This window comes from Leiobunum rupestre, chromosome 6 (genome assembly GCF_980474605.1).
Source record: "Leiobunum rupestre chromosome 6, qqLeiRupe1.1.hap1, whole genome shotgun sequence".
Classification (NCBI taxonomy): domain Eukaryota; kingdom Metazoa; phylum Arthropoda; class Arachnida; order Opiliones; family Sclerosomatidae; genus Leiobunum; species Leiobunum rupestre.
This window is the reverse complement of record NC_143389.1, coordinates 57,366,990-57,392,220: the sequence shown is the minus strand read 5'-3', so window position 1 is coordinate 57,392,220 and position 25,231 is coordinate 57,366,990. Positions and strand designations below refer to the sequence as shown.

General features: G+C 37.3%; 1 protein-coding gene across 3 annotated transcripts in view; it reads right to left on the bottom strand.

The window, feature by feature from the left end:
* Positions 1-14,059: 14,059 nt before the first annotated feature.
* The window catches only part of LOC149942733 (terminal nucleotidyltransferase 5C), a 56,570-nt gene continuing 45,398 nt past the window's right edge, over positions 14,060-25,231 (bottom strand). For 2 of the 3 annotated variants that reach the window (XM_090179793.1, XM_090179795.1), the window contains exon 2: positions 14,060-17,628. In XM_090179793.1, the coding sequence (XP_090035919.1) occupies positions 16,006-17,628 (1,623 nt within the window). In that variant the 3' untranslated portion in view covers positions 14,060-16,005. Of the gene's footprint in view, positions 17,629-22,715; positions 23,254-25,231 lie in introns of those variants that run through there. The other variant, XM_090179794.1, reaches the window with a different exon arrangement.

Here is a 25,231-nt window from a genome sequence, read left to right as displayed (position 1 = left end):
GAATATAAAGCCCCAGGAATGGAAGGTGTAGCTCCGTCTAGTGGAAATTTTGCGCCTCTCGTTTTTAAAGAGAGACCGGGTTGCTCTAGCCGTTTCCGGTTACTCTGATTTGCTTTGCCGGAAGTTTCTAGCGCAGCAAAAACACGCGGCCAATAATATCAATCCTTCCATTCCTGGGGCTTTATATTCTTTGATTGCACTAAATTTATTCTAAAGCAATTACATTATTTATCTTAAAAATTTACCTTATTTCAAAACAATTACCTTATTTCAAAACAATTACCTTATTTCAAAACAATTACCTTATTTCAAATCAATTACCTTATTTCAAAACAATTACCTTATTTTAAAAAATAAAAGCATTTACCTTTTTATACAGCAATTAACTTTTTCTAAAGCAAAAACCTTTAGAAAAATCACCCACGCTACATGTATTCCAGGTCTATTTCATACTGTTTGTCTACAGAAGCGACTACGAAATATTTTTATAATACTCCATAAATTATTTCTTAGAAATTTATTGAGGATATATAATTTACCACTTTAGGTGCCAAGACGTACGTTTATCCAGATCTCAATGGCAGCTAAAGATTGGGATCGTCTTGTTTTCATGTCTTCGGTTGATCTTTGTTAGTTGGGTATTAGTTCTTAACACTTGATAATACGCCTCCAATTACGTCGCCTTTTATCGCACCCATAACATCCCTGGAGCGATATCTTTATTGACTTTTATTTGAAGTTATCATATTTATTAGAAATTTCCGTGTGGACCGGGAAGTTTTTCTGGTTTATATGGAAAATATCGCTGATCTTAGTAGATAAGTTTAAGGATATGTTAGTGTTCCTGAAATTTCACGATGGCGTACGTGAATTCCTCGCAACTTCATATCATTCAAATGATTTTTTATTCTACTATTTAGATTGGTTCGAGAGAGTATTTATCGTATAGATCGATCCTATTTTAATGGTTAACATGGTGATATATATTCAACAGCTTATGCGAAAATATACTACATATTAATCTTAGCCAAACGACGATGAAGTTTATTATTCCATTTCAAACAAATTATTTTTAAAAATTCGTATATTTCTTTGATGAGAAAAATATTACCCTTTGATGTTGACCAAAGGACTAAAAAGTTTATTTTTAAATTTCAAAAACAAATATTTTATAAAAAAAGTCATCTGTACCAAACTTAATATTTTACAGCCGCTTATCTACACACAAATGTTTTATTTTCGTTATTCCAAAAGTGAGTAGAGAATTGCACCAAGACCTATACAGCAATGAAACGAATTTAAATTGATTTATTGATCAAAATTCTTACCTTTTTGAAATAATCAGCAAATTCAATGACTACAAAAGACATTATTTTGTTTTAATTATCGTTTTAATTTTCTCTAAGCTTCAGGGGCGGCTGAAGGGCCGGGCACCAGTTTGGGAGGCGCGCCGAAATTGAGTGGCGCGCCTTTTTGGTTTACCAAGAATTGGATTTGTTTATAAAAATTTTAAAGAAAGCATAGCATAATTCGAAAAATCCTTAGCTAATTAGAAATAAAAATCGTTTTCCCAACGAAAATATCCATCATCATCGATGAACGTTTTTTCTCTACTATTTATTTTACAATAGTAAATAATCCATAAAATTACAGTGGGTTGTTTCGACGGATACAGCATTTTCCTGGTATTTTCGTTATAAACCAGAGTATATAATATGAAGAAGAAAAAGTGATTGGGCGATACTTAATAAACTAGAAGGCCATCTTCAAGAATTCTATTAGTTTTTTAGGCTCTTATGAACCGGCATTCCATCTTCTAAAATGCATTTAAACCGTTTTCGATGGCTAGTTCCAAAGATAGGGAATAACATAGGATTGGTCGGTTTTCAAACCGTGGGGGGCACGCATCCACAATGATATTGTACGCGCGATTGATGAAAGCGCCCCATTCGCTTTATGGATGATGGAGTTGATCGCCACAAGACGTTTGATGCGGCGACGCGACGCGAGAGTGCGCCAGTTAACATTCTTAAGTACTTGTGAGATACTGATGTCCCACGAGTACCCGTCCGATGTGGCAAAACGGATGGCCTTTCGTTGAACCATATCGAGTTTGTGGGTTTCCGCCGCGGTGTGTGGGGACCACACGGCTGAGCAGTACTCCAAAATCGGAGTGACGTAGGTTTTTATGGCCGATGCTTTCGTGGGAAAGGAGTAGCCGTGGAGGGTTAGGATGAGGAAGCCGAGAGCTCGGATGAGGAAGCCGAGAGCTCGGATGAGGAAGCCAAGAGCTCGGTGGGCCCTAGAGACCGTCTTAGAAACGTGGACATCCCAGGAGAGCGTGGCAGTTAACTTAACACCGAGATACTTGAACTCTTGAACGTGATCGATGGCCGTGCCTTGAACTTGGTACCCAAAGGAGGTGGGTTTAAATCCTGAGCGGTGAAGGCTTAGCACTTTGCATTTTTTGAAGTTTATTTTCAGCTTCCAGTGGCAGCTCCAGAGCATGATTTGGTCGAGGTCCAGCTGCAGGGTGTCGTGATCGCCAGGGCAGCAAATTGCTCGAGACAGGGCGACGTCGTTGGCGTAAATGGACAAACGAGAGAATACACCAGAGCCTACGTCATTGGCATAAATTGTGAAGAGAAAAAGTAAAGTACTGAGCCCTGTGGTACGCCTGAAGTGACGGGATACCAATCTGACCCGGCACCAGGAAGGACTACACGGAACACATGCCCTTCCAGGTAGGAGGCTAGCCACCGTAGAGTGGGGCCGCGTACGCCGTAGCCATGTAGTTTCGAAAAAAGAAGCTGATGAGGCACCGTGTCAAATGGCTTTCTGAAGTCTAGGAAGACCACATCCACTTGGGGGGCGGTCTCCAGACCGGTGCACCAAGCGTCCACGCTGGAGAGGAGCTGGCTTTCGGTACTGTAACCGCGGCGGAAGCCGTGCTGGGCTCGAGTAATAACACTATGGAGCTCCAAGAGGGTGGTGAAGGAGGAGGTCCCACTTGTCACATATATCCTGGTTTAGGAAGCACAGTAACTGGAGCTCAGCGGAGATAGCTTCAGTATCGCTCGGCAGGTGCGGGGCGGGGGCAGCCTAGGTGGTGAGGGGAGAGCCGGCAGAGTGAATTTAAAAAATTCGTGGTCCCCGAGACCTGGGCTGTGTATCACGTCGCCAACAACTCCTGCGGGAGACGAGAGCGCTAAGTCGAGAATGCTTTCACAGGAAGACGTAGTTCTGGTAGCACTAAGAACTTGCTGCGTGTAGTTGCACGAGAGCACAGTGCACAAGAACTTCAAATCGAGAGTTAAAGATGTTTGTAACAGATCCCAGTCTATGGATTTATGGTAGAAAACGCCAACTACTAGGATATCAGAGACACCCTGGGACAGCTTTTCAAGTAAGGCGTTGAATAAGACTTATTGGATGAGGGGGGACGATAGACGCAAGCGACCCTCACACATTTGGAGCCCATAGTAAGTTGCACCACAACCGCCTCAACGGTATTCTCGCAGCACACTGGATAAGACTTTATGCTATTGGCGACCGCGATCAGGACACCACCACCATGTCGATTTCGGTCGTGACGGTATACGACAGTCAGAGCTAAATATTTCCGAGGAATGTATCGAGGAATCCAGTTTGGTCGCAGTTAACGCGAAAATATCAGGGCGGAGAGTTGAGAGATAACTCCGGAAGGCTTATTGCAGAGCGATTCCACGTTGGCGTAGAGGATAGTCAGTGGAGACCATCGGGACGTCAGGCTGACACGGTCGCTGAATTGGAAGTGTTTTTTGGCGCTGATACTATTCAGTATGGACATTATAATTAATTTACTTGCCACCTTACCTAGTGTTTCAAGCTCCATGTAAAATGACCATGTATCATAAAGAAGGTATTAAATATGTTTACACAAAGTATTTAGAAAGTGATTAATGGGTTTATTTATTGTTATAAAAACCGTAAATTTATAACAAGGACATGGTAATGTTTTTTACGAGGGGGGTAGTTTAATTTAGTTTCCAAATAACAGGGGCGCCAAAAATCCCCCTTGCCCGGGTGAAAAAAATTACTTGAGCCGGCCCTGCTAAGCTTTGGCCTCAAAATCGTAAACAATAAATTTTCGAAATTATAGTTCACGAAGCTGCTATTGGTGGTGCTATTTCGATATATTCTTGATGTCACTGTGAAGAAAGGAAGTAGTATAAAACTTACTTGAGTGTCATACTTAAAACGTTAAGTTACTTATGATAATATTTTTTGGTAAAAAAGGGCAACAGAAGCAACGATAGTAGTTTAAATGCTAAACGAATATTTTATTATTTTTTGGGGGCTGGGTACAGCCAGCAAACGACCGATCAACGAGCGCCAATCAACGTTTGTGTTATTTGGCAGATTTATGGGCTCTTCGTTGGAACCGTCTTCCAATTTTCTGACTAGCTGGATAATATTGGAATATGGCCAAGCCATTTTGTTTCACTCTCTTTTATTTTTTATAAAATATCTGAAAGGTTACAGAAATGAATAGGTAGTTTCCTCACGGATGTTTTGAGATATTGTATTCCTTAAATGAAGCGAGCCAGATCATCTTTCATTTGTAACTTTATCTGGGCGACACTGGTGAAAAACGCTGCGCCAACAGAAGTGTCCATTTCCTCACACTGCTAATGTTGCTTGTTTGAAATAGATACCTATGCAAGCATCGTCTGAGTTTTTTTAGTTTTTTTTATTCGGGATTGTAACGTGTGGGACAAATTCAGTCCGCTCGTCCACCTGATTAATCAGGGCGAGATATGTGTAACGGCCACGCCAACGGGGGGATACGTGGGGACAGGGGTGGGGACACCCGTGGCGGAAGTATTCCGACAACCCGTTGGGGGATTGGTGGTCATCCTCACACGGCCATCCACAAAGTCTGCCTCCCGGACGCTTTTGATTACAGGAGTACGCCACTACTCCCGGCATCGTCTGAGTTTTCAAGTCCGTTTTTGAAGAAAAAACAAATCATATACTTCAATTAGTCTGAAGTTAACCAAAAATTTCCAATCTTTCTAGAAAGAGCTCTCAGTGAAAAATTTACATTAAAAATTATATAAAAAATTAGGCAGATGCAAATAGAGCCTAGCGCCGCCGATATTTTCTCTAGCGCTGAACCGCCGCCGCCGAATCATTTCCTTTTCAGCGCGCCGCCGATAAATTTTGATCCAGCCGCCGAGTTTTTCTACGTAACATTTGGGAATTGTTTTCTCCAAATTTCAAAAGGGGATACACTTTTGCCCCTTTTCGCCACCGCGCCGAAAAGTTTCAACGCCGCCTAGGATTTTTGAAAAATCGGCACGCCGCGCTGCCACCCAAAGGAAATCGGCGCTAAGCTCTAGATAAGATGCAAATTTAACCATGATAAAAATTTTCAATCCAAAATGCGCTATACTTTATTTAATTACAATCTATGAAATTCAACCTAATTCCCATTTGATTAAAATTATTTGAATTGGATTCAAAAGAGGTGTGGAAATCGAAAATGTAACTGACACACTTATATGAAACGTAGTTATATACTTCTGGCGTTAGTGGCCTATTAAGTGTTTTTGGCCACGTGCACAATGTCTCCGAGGAATGCCACTTAAGTTTTCACGTCCTCTCCAAAATCATTAAGGTGTCCAGACTAATATTTCGAATTAATCGTATCTCACATCGGGTCGACGCCTATCGGAACTGCCACGAAAACGATCTAGATTGGTGAGACTGCATATTTCAAAATGGATGACATGATTCCCTTAGTGGGACATCTGAAGGCCTCTTGACTAGTCCTTGTCCCTCGGAGGGGAAAATACACTTTGAAATATTGTTTTTCCAATCATGGGGCTAGCCACTTTAAAAAATCTCTGGGGTACAATTAGCGATAAATCTAAATAATTAGCGATAAATCGAAATAATTATTTCTGGAAATCTAGAAATACAGATGAAGTATTGAAAATTGTATAAATAACAACAAATTCTGAGAAATATTGGGATATTTCTGGAAATAACGGAAAATATTGGGAAATATTGAGAAACATCCGAAATGTTGTAAATATCCGATATCTTGTAAATATCCGATATCATGTAAATATCCGAAATCTTGTAAATATCCGATATCTGGTAAATATCCGATATCATGTAAATATCCGATATCTTGTCAATATCCGATATCTGGTAAATATAAGAAATCTTGTAAATATCCGATATCTTGTAAATATCCGAAATCTGGTAAATATAAGAAATCTTGTAAATATCCGATATCTGGTAAATATCCGATATCTTGTAAATATCCGATGTCATGTAAATATCCGATATCTTGTCAATATCCGATATCTGGTAAATATAAGAAATCTTGTAAATATCCGATATCTGGTAAATATCCGAAATCTGGTAAATATAAGAAATCTTGTAAATATCCGATATCTGGTAAATATCCGATATCATGTAAATATCCGATATCTTGTCAATATCCGATATCTGGTAAATATAAGAAATCTTGTCAATATCCGATATCTGGTAAATATCCGATATCTTGTAAATATCCGATATCTGGTAAATATAAGAAATCTTGTAAATATCCGATATCTGGTAAATATCCGAAATCTGGTAAATATAAGAAATCTTGTAAATATTCGATATCTGGTAAATATCCGATATCTTGTAAATATCCGATATATGGTAAATATCCGATATCTGGTAAATATCCGATATCTGGTAAATATCCGAAATCTTGTAAATACCCGAAATCTTGTAAACATCTGAATATCGTAAATATCGTAAATACGGAGAAATATAGGAAATACCGAGAAATATCAAAAGAAATATAAGGAAATATCGGGAAATCCAAAATTAGAGAAATGGAATGAGAAAAATTAGAAATATTTCACAAGCAGAAATCGGGTGTAAATTATCATAACTACATTGCAAATATCTCATCATAGTGTATTGAACTATTTAATTAGGATTAAAGACGCAAATTCAACTGTTTTGTTTCGAAATGAAACACATCCGTGTTTTCGTGCCACAGAATCAAAACAAGCGATACGGATAAGACAAAAATACACTCTTAGGCAAAAACAAATTTGCCTTAGATAATTTAATCAGTTCAACTCGTAACGCATTAGCATAATGAGTTCGCTATAAATTGAATAACAGGTGTTTGGAGTCATTTAATGTCTCGCCATTTTAATTTCGTAAATACAAAAAAAAAATTCGTAATTGAAATATATAAAATTGCCTGGATCCAGTTTCTATTTTAACTGTAGATTAAGCCTGCGGTATTAAAAGCGGACGGGGTACGTGCCGGAGTAGCTTTATTGTGCATTGACTGTTTACCCTTCACGTACCTCCCTACGCGTTTTTCTACCTCTGGTTTAATAATCTATTCGGTTGATACAAAAAGATACTACACTTTGATCTTAGAGAACGACGAAAAACCTTATTACTAAACTTCGAAAAAAAATATTTATTTTATACGAAATCATCTCTTCGGTTGATACGAAAAGATACTACACTTTGATCTTAGCCAAACGACGAAGAAGCTTATTGCTAAATTTCTAAAAAATATTTATTTTATACGAAATCATCTATTTGGTCCATACAAAAAGATACTACACTTAATCTTCTCTTAATAAATTTCATAAAAGATTATTTTAAACGACGTCATTTTTTAGGAAACCAAATATTTCACAGTAGTTATAATTACTTTTCCCAAACAGTATGTTACAGTATTACTACAAAACGTATACAGCAATTGATTTACTGATAAATCGTCATTCTTTTTGGAGAAATTATAGTCAGGAAAAAACCTACCGTTGAAAAGATGTAGTCTTATTTCCAATATAGCTTTATTTTCTACAAGCACACTTGTCTCATTCTGTGTGAGAAAAAGACATTGGTAATAGAGCCCGAAAATAGATGGCTGGCATTTACGGGTGTAGGCGACGAGGAAACGAAGATTTTGATTTCCTTACTAGATTACTTTCTTTTTACACTTGAAATGGGAACCCGCATAGCACGCCTGCATTGCGGGGGAAATCTGACATCATACACTTTCTACAAACTATCCTTTTTTAATTTATCCTTTTAATTATTTTTTATAAAGATCAAACTAAACGATATTTTATTCAAATTGGTTTTTTATTTCATACTATATTTTATTTCAATCTATTTTTATTTCAATCTGTTTTTTGATTTAAATCTATTTTTATTTAAATATATTTTTTATTTCAATCTATTTTTATTTAAATCTATTTTTTAAATCTAATTATTTAAATCTTTTTTTATTAAAATCTAATTATTTATATCTATTTTTAATGTAAATATTTTTATTTAAATCAATTTTTAATTTAAATCAGTGTTTTATTTAAATCTATTTTTTATTTAAATTAATTTATATTTAAATTTATCTATATTTTATTTAAATCTATTTTTCATTTAAATATATTTTTATTTAAATCTATTTTTCATTTAAATATATTTTTCATTTAAATATATTTTTCACTTAAATCTATTTTTCATTTAAATCTATCTTTATTTAAATCTATTTTTATTTAAATCTATTTTTATTTAAATCTATTTTTATTTAAATCTATTTTTATTTAAATCTATTTTTATTTAAATCTATTTTTATTTAAATCTATTTTTATTTAAATCTATTTTTATTTAAATCTATTTTTATTTAAATCTATTTTTATTTAAATCTATTTTTATTTAAATCTATTTTTATTTAAATCTATTTTTATTTAAATCTATTTTTATTTAAATCTATTTTTATTTAAATCTATTTTTATTTAAATCTATTTTTATTTAAATCTATTTTTATTTAAATCTATTTTTATTTAAATCTATTTTTATTTAAATCAATTTTTATTTAAATCTATTTTTATTTAAATCAATTTTTATTTAAATCTATTTTTATTTAAATAAATTTTTAATTAAATCTATTTTTATTTAAATCTATTTTTATTTGAATCTATTTTTATTTAAATCTACTTTTATTTAAACCTATTTTTATTTAAATCTACTTTTATTTAAACTTATTTTTATTTAAATCTATTTTTATTTAAAAATATTTTTACTTAAATCAGATTTTTTAACATTTAATGCCTCTTTTTCAGTACAATTGATGGACTACATTGTTTCTATCGCTCATGCAAACTACAGTAAAATGAAATTCTAATGATATTTGAATACTATTTAATATTTGCCCAGATTTTGTATTGAAATTCTTTAAGAACCTATTTTTTGCCACATTTAAAATTTTTCATTGAAATACATTATTTTATTTAAGTCAATGATTTATAAAAAAATCTATCAATTTATAACTTAATTTGATCTTATACCCCGCAATGTGTAAAAGAACGAATACATTATGAAAATATTTGACACGCACGAATCGTCAGTTAAATATTATCTAATTACAAATTAAATCAATAAATTACTCTTGTAATACGAATCAGGGGAAATTGGGCTAATAAGATTTTAATAAACTGGCACGAGACGTTATTAATCTTAAAGACGATTAACACATTTTTATTATGAATTAAACCACCTGTTTTTTTCTTACAATACACTTTTTAATTTCAATTTAGTGGTCCGACACATGGTCGTTATTGGTTGTATGCAGGTTTGATTTTTTTATGTCAGGGGGGGAGGTTAAGAGAATGCGAAATTGAGGTAGAGTTCTCTATTTTTACCTCTCCGAGGGGACTTTGTACCCTAGGAGGGGCTATACAATCACCGTGTCTGTCTGTCTGTCTGTGGGTGGGTGGTTCTGTCTGTCTGTCAGGCAAAGGGTAATGACTGCGTACCCAGTTTCTTAGAATCAGGGAAAAGTTTTTCCAAAAGCGCCCTCTTTTTGTCATTGGGTGTAGTATAATTTTTTAATCGGCCGGGATTCGAACCCGAGCTCTCTTGCACGACAGGTGAGCGTTCTACAGCAGAACCACGGATACAATTACGCTTCACTGAAAATTAAAAACTCTTCCGAGGAGAGGTATATTTTGGCTTGCCAACTTGTTTTTTTTCTAAGCGCGTTCAATCCGTGTCGTTATAATAAATAAAAGGTCGATCGCACGCGCCCGGAAAATGGGTTCCTCTCTTTTTTCGTTATTTTTTAACGACGCATCGTCTCGATGGAATGTTTCGTGTTTCTTTGCGTAATCACTTTTCATTTTCGTAAACCGGCCTTTAAAGATTTAGTGGATGCAGGAGAAGATGAATTACTACTTTCCATCGTAGTTTTCCGCTTGCTTTTCGCTCGCCGTGGCCCAGAAACGGGAGAAATTAAGCTTTCATCTGCTGGATGCATTAATAGCTCGAAAACGCGCATCTCTTCGGAGCATTTTTTTACGTTTTACCCCTTTTATATGTCTTTCGGGTTTTGGAAGGTAATGAAATTGCAGTTGCGGTTGTCGTTGTTGTTGCTTTTATTTTAATTGTGGCATCTGATCTATATTGGTTTTCGGGAATATAATTAGCTGCTTTTCTTCTAAAACCGAGTAAAGTTTTATTAAAGGGAGTATTTTTTAAATAATAAAATATCCTCCTAACACGCGCTAATTGTTTTTAACGTAACTAGCGTCCATAAACAGTAACTTTGGTTTTAACTAGGTTTCAAAAGAGCTTTTTAAAATTTTGACAATAATTATAACTTTTAAAAATATTAACCAACGTTTTTAAATATCTTTTTCTATGACAATTATAAATAATATACTCTACGAAGTATAATATATACACCATATTTTCGATTTCCATATACTTTCTTTGTATTTCCGAATATATTTTCGTATTTTTTTTGGAATTCTCCCTGTTTTGTACACCCGATTTCTGAAGTGGTTAGCCCCTCGGTTGCGACTTTAAGCCTAGAAATTATAAAGCTACAGTTATCAAATCCGGTTTAAAATTAAATTTGTTTTAATAGATTCGTATGAAGAGGATATTATTTAACCAAATACTTTTTTCTGTATAGATATATATAATAATAATAATAATCAGCTAGGCTAATACCCAAGGCACCACCTTAGACATCAATGCGTAGGAACCAGCCCTCCATGCCACGCGAGCCAACAGCTCTCTAAACTAACTAATACCGTTAATCTCAACAAGTTTTTATGGAAGGGGAATCCGAAGAGCTCGGGGGAAAAACCCCTTAAACCAGTGGGGAGAGAACTTGCAAACTCAACGCGGGAGGAGTCGTTCCCCAGTGCCACAAGCTGGGATCGAACCCGGCTCCTCTTGCTGCGCGACGAAAGTACTAACCACTCCGCCACCCCACCAGTATAAATAAAATAAAGTTAAGCCTATGCTGAAAAGCGTAACGACCATAACGTCTGTTCCAACTTGTTTTTTTTAATATCTTAACGCTAGGCCCCATAAAGTAACGGCGGCGAGGGGAGGAGAACCCGAACTATTTCAACCAGGAAGCAGCCGACGAAAGCTCAAAACCACAAAATGAATATAGGAAGCCAACTTTTTAACCCGAAATAAAAAAAAGTTTATAAAACCATTTTTTTATATATTTATACTTTTACAAAATTATACGTTATCTTAAATGAAATTGAGAACGAATAATGGCGGCACCGCGATGATAGTCAGCGCAGCACGATTTCACTTTAAAGTGGACACGAAAAAGACACGACACGGGTGGGGGGTATGGTCGAGGCAATTCTCTTCGTTTTGTTTACGATTCCAGTGACCTTGATGAGAGATTCGGGGGAAATAAAATTAAATCCAGTTTATCACATTTGGGAAAACTTCCGCCGTTTCGACGGGGGTGTTTGTCATTCGCGCAAAGACAGCGAGAATTACTTAATCGCGTGAGTATTTTATCTACCTAACATACAAAAGGTTTATTTCGCAATATCCTGGTATTAAAATATTTTTGAGCGACAAATAAATTATCCCAATTTTTAAAGGAATTTCACATTGTTACGCGGTTTTATAGTCAGATTTCGGTTTCAAATAAGCATTAAAGGGATTATAAACTATTATCTCGGACGTAAAATAGTTCCAATTTTGGCCACTCCCGCCTATGGCTTTAAACATTTGCGTCGCTGCTAATCGTAATATTGTTGGGATGCGAATTGAAAGTAAAATTTCCTTTAATATCAACAATGAATTAAGAATTCGATGTTTCTTACGCTTACGAATAAAAGGCTGACGAACTTTCGCTATTAAATTCGGTAGGGTGCTACCGAGCGGTCGGACATTTACCAAAATCCCGTACACTTAGTCTAAAATCGCAAAATCTTTTAACTCTCTCTATGGTAAATTAACATTGAAATCCCAAAATCACTTCAAAATGTAAGGGTAAAATCGCCAAAATCTCTACGAAATCCTGAAATCCCCTACAAAATAATGGCAAGTGTCCGACCCCTCGGGTGCTACCATAGGCCAATGCTATTTCCGCAAATATTTTAGATTTAAACTTGGGTACAAATTGATTTACAGATTTTAGCCGTTTCGCTTTTCGAAATCAGTGGTTTTGTTTTGGTTCCGGTTTGAACTATTTTTACTAGTGACGTAACGTTTTTTAATAAGATGTAGCGGTAGACATCCCCATTGGCCAAACTAATAAGAAAATAACATGAAATATTGCGTTGGCCGTTTTCCCCCATTACCGAACAATCAAAAATGTCACTACGTCAGGTTCTTCGAATTTCTCCCATCTGAAACAATCGAAACATTTTCCGCGAATCCTTTAAAACAGGAAATATTTCCAAGTCTTTTTGTTTTTCAAATCATAAGTATATACATTCTTTTCGTTTAGACAGCTGCCTGCTAAAGAAATTATTAAATTACTTTGGAAGTTATTTAATTTGGACGAGTTAGCCAAAACTAAAAATATTGCGTTTAACGCTAGAATTTTCCAGAAAAGGTTTAAATTTGAGCAATAAATAAATTTATATACCTTTTTTGTTGTACAGGTTTTGGTGTCATTCTGTCATCTATATTTTGAAAAAAGTAAAACCTCTACAATTTGTTTCGTACGATTTCACTATAATATTTTGTTGCTTCAATCGTGTAGTCTATCCTCGATTCAGCTATGAAACGTATCTTGCCACGTCCACCGATAGTTGTCTCGTAGATTCAACTAGCAAGCTACTAGAATTCTAGTAACCTACTCGTAAGGCTGGTCTATGGAAACAATAGGTAGTTTCTTTTCGCCCGTTCTCGGACTAAAAGTGTACTCTTTTTACCCTAAAACGTTTTATTCGCCTGTTTCGAGTATGATAATTACTCCGGCCCATAAACTATTCGGAACCACCTAGTGTAGTCAAATATGGCCAGTAGTAAAATTGAAGAACGAATTGAAGTGGCTTGTGTTCGTTGCCATGGTAACGCGTACAGGTCTGTCATGACATTTTGGCGCCCATGGTGGTCACGTGATTATTTCGCAGAATCGTGTGTCGTTTTGCCTCGTGATCTGTGACGTGAAATTGATGTCATGGCGGGTCTTAGTTATGACGTATGCTTCGGACGCTTCGAGCCAGCACACAATAACAAGAATTTCGAAACTGGCGTCAAACTTTTATGGCTCTGACCAACAATTCCCGAAAATTTCAAGCAGAGTTCATACAACATTTGGAAAATTAATTTCCCTGATATTTCCACGTTTTCTCCTGGAAATTTCCCTGATATTTCCAGGTGCTAAAGCGCTGTATGTTTTCGTTTAATCGAAAAAAATTATATTATTGAGGCGCTTCCAGACTCCAACGAATTTCCCTGATATATCTAGGTTTTCGTTAAATATTTAAAATTTCCCTGATATCTCCCTTATTCTTTTGGATTTCCAGGTTCTCCAGGTTTGTATGAACCCTGTCAATTATCCAATCAAATTTGAAGCAGCGGAAGAAATTTATACAACAAAAAATTCAGACCAATAAGAAACGTTCAATTCTTAATAATCCCCGCGTAGTGTTGATAAGAGCAAAATTATTAAGTGAATTATTTAACAGCAAAACATTTCTTTCCGGCTCTGAATAGGCGAAGAATTTCCGCTAAAGAAAACTTAATAAATAAAAACAAATTTAATGAGGACTAAAAGCTCCACTAATTTTTATTGCCCATAATTTGTTTTAAGAATATAATTGGTTTACGTAAGGTATCAGGCATTTTTTTTGTTATAACAAAAAATAATCACATTTTCTTAAAACTTCACGTATTTTTTTGGTTTTTTTTTGCTTTTTTACCCTGTTACCAAATACGCTGGACATAAAGCTCGCAACATAAACACTTATTTCCCCCCTTGGCCAATAAAACATCGTTGTTTCGAGAAATGATAAATAAAAGTTTTTTTTTATAGGGGTATTTCTTCAATTTAATTAGTTCAAAATACATTTCACATTTTGGATATTTTTCTTAAATCGTTTCAGTTTTCAATATAATTTCTTCTTTTTAATATCTTAATATTCGTTTTATTAACTTTCATAGTCATTCTTTTTAAAGTCTCAATAAACAAAACATTATCGGATATATTTTTTTAAAGTTTTATATATTTTTCCATAGTTTTGCATAGGAATGTTAACATTTGGTTGGTTTTTTTAGCGCCATAAACCCGAAAAAAAGGTACTAAAATTTTTTTTAGGCCGAAATCATTTCAGGCCTTTCTGCTACGATGTAACGAAAAATGAACATAGGAAATGAAACTTTTACAATATACAAGACTTATATTGCTAAGAAATAATATACTTTTTTTTTACCCTTTTATACTTAATGATTTACAATAGAAATTATTGACAACCATTCAATATTTGACACCTTTTTTTCCCATGAATATCAAATTACAACGGTTAACTATTTTTGTTGATTTTCGAAAAATGATCAATTTTGTTTTTCTTCGTGAATTATGTTTTAAAATAGATGAAAAGGGTTGTTATTTTGTTTTATAATCTTAGATATATTTTTAAGATGAAATCGACAGTTACCCGAGAGTTCGATCGAAATAACCGTGACGGTACAGTACGCGTTATCACACGGCGAACCAGGCTCTCAGCTAACTTCTCGCACACTTACGTTAATATTCGTTTACCGCGTTAAACTACGATTTGTATACTATAGTTGATTATAAATTTAATCTAACCAGTACGTTATAATTATATATATAAAAAGTATTAACGAGAGGGAGGGAGAGAAAAAGTTAAAAAATAGGGTGGAGAAAAAATTCAAGAAGAAAACACACGGAAACTTTGATTAACTATATGATCATTTTTAGATTAACCAGTCGATTTTTTCGTTCGAACACGTGAATTTTTTTTCGAATTGAACTTAAAAAAAAGAAAACCAAAAATTCACGGTTTCATTTTCGCGAGTATGTTTTTTTTACCTCCCGCTTCACTTTTTTTGGAACAAAATAAAAAACAGTTAATTAAAAAAAAATTGGGGATTGTCTCGTTTCAAGTTTTTTAAATTTCGTTCGATTTATAACGCTTCTCTACTTTAATAAGAATAAAAGGGGATAATTTTCGTGGCTTTCCCATTTTTATTTTTTATCTTCTGGCCAAAATGTTATTCAGCTCAAACTCAGGGTTCTACCGAAACATTGAATTTAACCACCCCCACAAAAATACGGAAAAGGGAGGGGGCGACTAAGCTATCGAGCAAATTTTAAATGTTTTCGGGTTGTTTTTTATATTTTTCCAAGAAAATATTAGAAACACAATTTTTGTTTTAAAAGTACATCCTTTTCTAAACATCGGAAAGAGGTGCTCAGACAACAATATTTTGTTTCATTTTTCAACGGAGTAATGCGTCATTTTTTTTATTCGTTTTTTTTTCGTTAAAAGTTTTTTTTCTCAAGGGAATTGTTTTTTTTTTAGTTTTGATTTTTTACTTTTTTAGGTTATGAAAACTGATCAAATCAAAAATGTAACCCCACAAAATGTCGATCAGTTTTATTTCCCTGATTTTCGTTCTTACGTAAGCGTTTGCAAACGTCTCGCCCGGGAGAGAAGGCTCGACGCCAGAGGGCGGGTATTACCTGCAGTTGAGCCATCCGCAGGCGCAAACTCCGTAGTTGGTGGCGCCATCCGTGGCGGGGGCGGTGGCGGGTGACGTGGCGGCGGCGCAGTAGCCGGTGGTTGGCATGTAAGGGGTGTAGAAGATGGCTCCGTTGAGGACGAACCTGCTCCCGCCGGTGACCAGGGCGGCGGCGGCCGGGCTGAAGGTCAGCGCTTTGTTGGCCTCATCCGGGTTCGTCGTTGTCGCGCTCCTGGCGGCCATCAAGCGACGCTGCTGGTCGAAATAGTAGACGCGGAAGCAGAGGTCCTGGATGAGGCTCAGGGTCTGTCGCCTCTCGTGCCCCATCAGGCAGATGGTGGATTCGTCGACGACGGCGTACAGGGTGGCCAGGTACTCGCAGCGCAGTTGAACGTCCCCGACGAAGTGGTTGGTCAAGTAGGCCTCCAGCTTGTTCTTCTGCTGCTGAAGGTCGCCGAAGTCGATGAAGAAACGGGAGCACATGTAGCGTTCGAGGCGTTTGATTTGGGCCGGTTTGGCCGGGCTGTAGCCCTTGACCAGCAGGTGGCAGTACTTGAGGAGTCCGCCGCCGCGAATCTCTTCGGGGCGCCGCGTCGAGATCAGCTTCTCCTCCAGGTGGAAGAGGGCTTCGTCGAAGTCGCCGTACACGCTCTCGCCGACCACCGTCGGGTAGAAATGTTCCGTGGGTTCGGGCACTTGGCCGGCGCAACCGTAGAAGGTCAGCAGCGAATCCAATATGATTTGGAAAGAGTCTACGCTGAATTCGAACTGCCGCCTCATCGTGTCAACGAACTTGAGCTCGACGTTGCGTCCGCGGTTGTTGCTGAGCGAGATCAGCGACCATCGGTCGCCGTTGGGGTGGTGCTGGACCGGCACCCCTTTGCCAGGCTCGCGCGGAGGAACCTTGACCATCTTGTGAACGTAGGCTTCCTTCAGGATGCAGCCACCGATGCGCTTCTTGCAAACGCCCTCGGGCATAAAGTCCAGTAGCGAGTCCAGGACGGCGGTCTTGACCTTGTCGAAGGCGCGCGGCCCGGAAAGGTCGACCGAGAAAATGACGTCGAGATCGTTGTAAGGCGTGCTCTCCGAAGACAGGATGCTGATCGCGGCGCCCCCGTTCAGCCGGATGTCGCGGACGCGAATCGAGTCCTTCTCCAACCGCGTTCGAACCACGCGAACCAGGTCTTTCAGCTTGACCTCTAGCGTCGGGAAGTTGCCCCGGCCGTGCACGGGGACCACTTCTTCCAAGACGCTCTCCAACTTGACCACCTGCTCGTAAGTCAACTGGGCGAAACGATTGGGGGAGTTTTCGGGCGTCGGCGGACACTCGTCGAATCCGACGCGTTCGGGGCTGTCCGCGCCGACGACGGAGGAAGGATAGAGCCTCGCCTTCTGGCGAGTGGTGGAGCCGTTGCGGAGCTGGGCTTGACCAGCGCCGACCATCGTGGCGTGGCGAGGCTCCGGCGAGGTGGAGCGGGAGGAGACCACGGACGACGACGGCGACGACGGCGAAGACGGGCTGCTGCTGCTGCTGGACGAGGACGAGGTGCAGGCGCTGCTGCAGTCCGTCAATGAGCCGCGAGAGGATCGCATTCTAGAGCTTTTACAGATTATTTCGTCCTAGAAAGAGAAAACCAAAAACGTTTAGTATCAATTCGAACCTCGTCAGAGTAGGCTTAAATGAATTAAAGCCGCAAAGACCCTCAACACGTGCCACTAGCGACGCTATTGACTTTTAGGGGCCAAGTGAAGCAACGATTTCGAGGCCTACAGAGAGCCATTATACCGGCAGGAATCCATACCTCTATTTGGAATGATTTTCCTGGCGTATCGCGTATGGTAAGATCACTCTGACGGCTTTGGCCCCACCTATACGAGAGACAAAATCCCCTCTGCGCGCGCTCCCCTCTCACGTTGTTGTTAAGTTAACATAGTGACTTCCAAAACACCACATCGAGACGAAAATCTTCCGCGATAAGCATTCCAAGTAGAGGTATGGATTCCGGTTACTGGAGAAATCCATACGATTTATGTACAAACACAAATCAGGATTCCAATTTAGCGCCCAGCCATCAGACTGCGCGGAATTCGGAAGTTTATACCAGCCTTTTTTTCTAATCGGCCTTGTCTTGACCCCCCCCCCCCTCAATCCTAAGAAAAGGACCCCAAACTACTGAAAATTTGTGAAACCTTTTCAACTTTCTTAAAATTCTACCGAAACTTATTATAGAAATCATAGAAGTTGAGATTTTGAAAGTTCAACACCATATTTTGCTAGCTTTAAAAAATGGCCCAAAACTCATTTAAAGACCCGCAAAAACAATAAGAGGTACAACCACTTCCAGTTTAGTGAATTATCTCCCCAATGGTTAAAGGGGTTTTCCACGTTGTTACGCGTACTCCCATATCCATGAAACGTGTCGAGGTTAACGGTAATAGTAAATGGAGAGCTATACACTATTTAGAAACGTTTACTGGGCGCCGCCATTATCGTATAGACAACCATAGAGAAAGAAGGAATTCTCTATGAGACAACCAACGAGCAAGCCGTCTACCGCAGAAATTTCATCCCCCCAAAATCGGTTTTTTTCATCACCCTCCCCGTAGACTGTAAGGTAATGGCGGTCGATTGGGAAAGCGCGTTTAAGAGTCTATTGGCTCGCGCATAGACAAAATATCTACATAGACTGGAAGGCTATCGATAAAATTTGTACGCTACGTCTTGTTTTCGAGGCGTGAAATAAACAAGCTGACTATCTGGTACTATATCATTTCTAAGACAGAAAAATACTAGGTGTTTCCTAAAGTTGTCTGTCAGGAAATAATAATGAATGAAAAATAATTACCTATTGAATCAGACGAAATATAGATACCAAAAATAAATGTCAACAATGTTAATCGATTAAACTTATTTTTTTAATCGAATATTTGATCTCCGGTACAGATAAATCTGATGTCAACAATCTACACACCGTTTATATATACCCTGCTTAGCTTCATTGGTATCCGCAACGTCTTGTTTGAAAATATTAACGCCTCGAATACCAGTCAGCCATTGAAAGTAACTGAAACATTTAACTCCATAGAGCCTTCCAGTCTATGCATATTTTGTCTATGGGCTCGCGTACCATGAAGGGCCTTCCATCGCCCTCCTACGCATTGTAACCCGGCCACCTGATTTAGAAGCATTAAAAGTCGCTAAGCCGTCTTGGACCTAAGCTGGTGCCGCTTTGGGTATTGGCCTAGCCGAATATTAATATTTTTAGATCCTCTCTTCCACATTGTAAAAAGAGTCCCCGATTTATTTCCGAAACCAAATAAAATTAATCTTCAGTCAGAAACGCGCGCCATTATTTATCGACTGTATCCCGAATAATGTTTTGCTTTTGTTTCCACGTCACACGCACCATTGCTGAGGACCCAAATACGACGGTAACCCGACCACCCCACAATCACGTTTACCCAGCTGTCAACTTTCATTTAATATTAGCCTCTAATTATGCCTAAAGATGTAAGTGAATAGAAAACAAGATATTCTAAAGGGATTGTTATCGATCTCAATTACGAGACAACGTTTTGGCCACGCCTCTTTACGTTGGAGCCCTTTAAATTCTCTAACATATTTGTATCGGGGTCACGGGTTTGATCAACTTCCGATAAAAACAATGGTTAAAACAAGAACAAACTAGTTTCTATTGTTTAAACAGACTCATTGCGGCGGCTACAAAAGAGCCCAATTTAGACACCTGTTCCCACCCCAGTCTTCGCTCGTCTCATTTACCGGTTCGGTAATAATGATACCGTTCAAAATGGCGATTTGTTAATTACCGCCCTTAAGAAGCAAAAAACCCCTTCGATTCTCCTTCATAATTTTGCAGGAAGCGAATGAATGTATAACGGACTGGATACCCATTGTCTAAACTCTAACGCGTATTCAAAGCAGCCAAAGTCGATTATTCTGGCGTTCACCCAAATCTTTTTGAGCTCCTATCCCATATTGCGTTACTTTGGATTATCTGGCTTTTCCGCCATAGTCGAAATAAACGGTGACCTTGAGACGAAGGTTCAAGGTAGCCGGCGGATCCAAGAGATTATTCAGTAACCTAAATTTAATGTTCTCATTTAGTGGGGTTAAAAATTAGAAAACTGACCAAATTACGTAAAAATCCAAAAATACCAGTTCCGATCCCATAGAATTGATATAGAAAAATCCCAGTTCCGATCCCATAAAATTGATATAGAAAAATCCAAAAATACCAGTTCCGATCCCATAGAATTGATATAGAAAACTCCAAAAATCCCAGTTCCGATCCCATAGAATTCATATAGAAAACTCCAAAAATCCCAGTTCCGATCCCATAGAATTGATATAGAAAACTCCAAAAATCCCAGTTCCGATCCCATAGAATTGATATAGAAAACTCCAAAAATCCCAGTTCCGATCCCATAGAATTCATATAGAAAAATCACAGTTCCTATCCCAAAGAATTGATTTGGAAAATCCTAAAATCTTAGTTCCAATCCCATAGAATTATTTTGAAAAATCCTTAAAGGGAATCCAACAGTAAAAATAGTTCGTATTAACGGTGTTAAATATTTAAATTCCGAATAAAATCCCTAAAAAACGTAGGTTAAAACCGAAAAATACAAATACATAGATTTACTCAAAAATAATTTATGTAGGAAATCGATACAAGAAAATCCTGCATTTAAAAGCGTTCGTATTACCGTTATTAACAATTTCGACGTTGAACAAAATTCCTTTAAAATTTAGGGGAAAATCTAAAAAAAACATTTAAAAACGGTTCGCATTGACCGTATTTAAAATTTAGTGGACAACATTAATGAAATATTTCGGTGAACGTGAAAATCGTATATTACAAAATCCCAGATCTTTGATTTTTACCCCATTGAAATTATAGAAATTCCTTACAGATAATTCAGCATTTTTATCAAAATTACGTTATAACTGACGGAATTAAACCCCGTGAAAAATACGGATGAAATCCAAAATTTAATCCTATAAAATATTTATATAAAATCCATAGACAATAACAAACCCTTCCTTTAAAAAAATTTCAACTTTCTAACGTTTAAATTGAATGAACCGTATCGAAATTGAAACGGCCAATATATAGTTCTCGTAAGTAAAAGGCGCTCGACGCGCTTTCATAGTGAAATGATTCGATTCCCAACGGTGTCGCCGTTTGGTCGCGGCTCGTAGACGCGCTAGCTTGTTCGCTAGTCTAGCCTACACTCTGGCTAAATACAGTTACCTCGGTGACGAGAGAGCGAGTTGAAGAGCTAGCCAAGACAGAAAGCTAGCACTTTTTATAAAACCAAGGTTAAAAATGTGTCGCACCTCGACCTTTTTCTATTAAGTGAAAACGTTCAACTTAACCGGTTGAAAACCCCCTAGTTATCTCGAAAATTAAACACTTTAGCCTCCATCCCTTTAGAATAACGATTTCCTTAATTAACACCCGGATATTCCACCCTCGCCATCTTCCCCTTCCTGAGCCACCATTAGTTGCGAAAACCATATTTCAAATATCTTCATTTTTTATCAAAGACCGCGTCGATTTGCACGAATAACAAATTTTAAAATATTATATACATATCTTTACCATTTCGTAAAAAAATAATTATTCGTAAATAAACAAATTATCATTAACATTTGTTAATTTATCTCCAAACCGATTCGTAAAAGTTAGGCTTAAGAGCCTATAAAAAACGTTAATTTCAGCATATTTGTCTACTTGGTCTTGGTGGCTACGTTGAGGTTTGTTAAAATTAATATTATTCAAATGAAGCGAAGGCAAAAGCGTGAAATTTCCTGGAAAAGTGGCTTGTTATTCTAACGATTAGATAACGTCGAGCGACGGCGTTTCTTCCTTAGAGAATTTAGAAATTGACAATTTATCTAAACTTTTTTTAAGACCACCGATGATTCATTTGACGCATTTTTGATAAATCCGAAAAATAAATCTCCTAGGAGATAAATTTTATCTACGTTCGTAGTTTTCTAATAGTTTGGAATTTCATTTTCATTTTTTAAAGGTCCGAAAAATAGTTAAAATAATAAAAATTAAGACAAAATTAATTTAATCCAATAATTAGCCAAATATTATTAATGTCGGCCTTTCGAGATTCGAGAAATACGTAAAAATTAAACTACTACACTAACAGAGCAATTTAACATAAAATACCTAAAAATTATTTAATCTAATCATTACCCAACAATTGCCTAACAATATGTTAGCGCCAAAACACTTCACCCTAAAATATAGCAATATAATATTTCCTCAAAATTAAGGTAATTTCAACCTCATCCCAATAAATACGGCCAAGCAAAACACCTTTATCCCAACAGTATTTAAACCCAATAATTGTATCAAACCTACGATAAAAGGAAATTGGTACCTCCCGCAAAAAAAAAACCTTAAACGCCTAAAGAAATTTAAAAAAAATCCAAAATCACAATTATTTAAACCCAATAAATTGTACCAAACCCTCAAAGAATCCCCGAAAATTACCAACCCCTCCACCCTACAATAGAACAACTCAAATTATTTATATATAGAACAACTCAAATTATTTATATATAATCATTCAGTAATACCCCTCAATAAAACACCAAAAGTTAAAAATACGCTAAATCTAACAAATTTCACAATTAAAAAAAATATAGAAAAATTAATATTTACTCTTTGATAATTTAAATTCATTTTTATGTCGATATCCTTTTTGCGAATTTCTCGAACACGAGGGAATATTTTAAATTCAAACGTTTTTAAGACGTCGTCGCCGCGAATAAATTGATTTTTCTTTTAGAAATCGCCGACAACTAGATTCGTAACACAGTCCAGCGAAAACTAGCCTATTAAAACGTAATCCATACGTAGTAGCGCAGCCATGGACGAGGTTTATTTGACCACTTATTTGAATAATAAATATTCCGAATTCAGAAAAAAGAACACCTTTGACTTCGCGCGCGCGCCTACAATTGAAATAAATTCGAGCGCCGACTTTAACTAGAACGAAACAAAAAATATATAATTCGTGAACAGCTGTTTAGACGGACCGAGGGCTGCGAGCCCCGCGCACTGGACTAAAGCGAAATGTCGGAGGCTTTTCGATCGGTTCCGCGACCCAAGTCTGAGGGGAACGTCACTACTGCGCGCGCCAGAGACAGAGCTTCGGAGCGACGTAACTAACTCCGTCGAACGCCGTTCTACAACTGAAACCGAAATGAAGCGAATGCCTCAACCAACGCGCGTTGAAACCAGTAAATAAAAAAAGAGGTTTTTTAATATTAATTTGGCCTTTTGAAGAAATCTGGCTGAACGAGTGGCGCTGATCCCCGGTGGCCTTTCGCGAAATTCTAGGCCAAATTTAAAGTCTGTATTTTTCTACCTATGTATTTTTCACCCCCCCCCCCCGCTTTCCTTTTCGTTGCGTTCCCCCGCCGTTGTATTCCCCCCGCCGTTGTATTCCCCCCGCCGTTGTATTCCCCCCGCCGTTGTATTCCCCCCGCCGTTGTATTCCCCCCGCCGTTGTATTCCCCCCGCCGTTGTATTCCCCCCGCCGTTGTATTCCCCCCGCCGTTGTATTCCCCCCGCCGTTGTATTCCCCCTTTCACTAGCGTCCGCTACTTTCTCGTTCTTTCCAGAAGATTCACTCTCATCTTCTTTGACTCCCCCCCCTTGGCGTGACGTCCCACCCGCGCCAATTCTGGTAATTTTTTCTCGGACTCTCCACCCTCCTATTTTTTGCCCCGTTGCCTTCGATATTTCACCCGTTTTAAACATTGAATATTAAAGATGGTTACGGTTCAGGATTAATTTGTTTTTGCGCTCATTTCGCGTAATTTCGAATTAATTAATGTATTAATAATGATTGATTGTGTACTGGTAACGTTATTTTATCTACCATATCAGAAGTAAATGAACCGAAGTTATCAGACTGCTATACTCCCCATGTTGGAGGCGTTTTCTTATGAAGTTACATTTTTACCTCGAATTGGAAATTTTGCGCGCTTCTAGGCCGAAAAAAAAGTGACGATAAAATTAGCGAATAAGTAGATTAGTCCATTATGAAAAGGGATAATAAAGCTAAACCCTAAACAAATTTGAAGAAATTTAAAAACTTACAAATAGTTCGTACCGATCGGTCTTCGAGCAAACAAAAAGACGCGAAACTCGGACCAAATAGATCACGAGTGTAAAACTAAATAAAATAAAATAAAATCGCCAGAAATTCCAACGGTAGACCGGTTTCGTCCTATTTGGGACTCGTTTGGTTTAAAAAGGTTTGGTTTTTATGAAACCATTATTTATACATATAAATATCTATACCCACAATTCCCAAGTGCAATTTATCGCGTCAAAAGACGGGGATGGAAATTAGCTTTTATTTGACCCGATTTTCTCATAATTTTCATAAGGAAAACTCTCTCCGATTCTGAGCGCTATTTCGATAACTTCCGTTCATTTACTTCCGACCATATGCAATACAATAGCTATTTTATTTAAATAAAGCGAGACACGACCATCGCCGGCGCGTGAGAGACGAAACTAATTTCTAGTAGTGTTTTGAGTAGCTTTTCAGGGATTTGTTTTTCATATATATATCGTAGCGCAGATTCTATATATCTTACTATGGTATTCATCTCCTTGTTATTCTCTATTTTCGTTGAAACAATTAACTTTGCAGGCTGCAACTCTTAAAACGTTTTGTAGCGCCCTTATTACCATATGACGCCAAACATTACGTGATTTCTAGTGAATACCAATGATTTTCTTATAAGTGATATCCCTTGATTACCTACGGTTTGTAAGCCTGATTACTTCAGTAACTACTCCCTAGAACTATGAAGGTACGTCTTTAACTTTTAGAGCTTGAATGGGTACTTCACGCGTAGGTGTTATTTACTTTTGGTTTTATCGATAATTAAATTATTTACCTATAATGGGCTAATTTTATTAACTTCTGGTTTTATCGATAATGAAATTATTCACCTATAATCGGCTATCATGAAGTACGGATTTTCAGACAATTTTTCTAAGCGAATTACAGAGTGCTTTCAATTCGAAACTCACTACGTCACCAATGTAATTTGCCTATTGATAAAAAACGGTAACTGTCATGGCGGCCACTATTAACACTACAGCTGCGACTTTACAAGTTTTCTAAATCGTATCAGACGAAAGCAATCTATTAT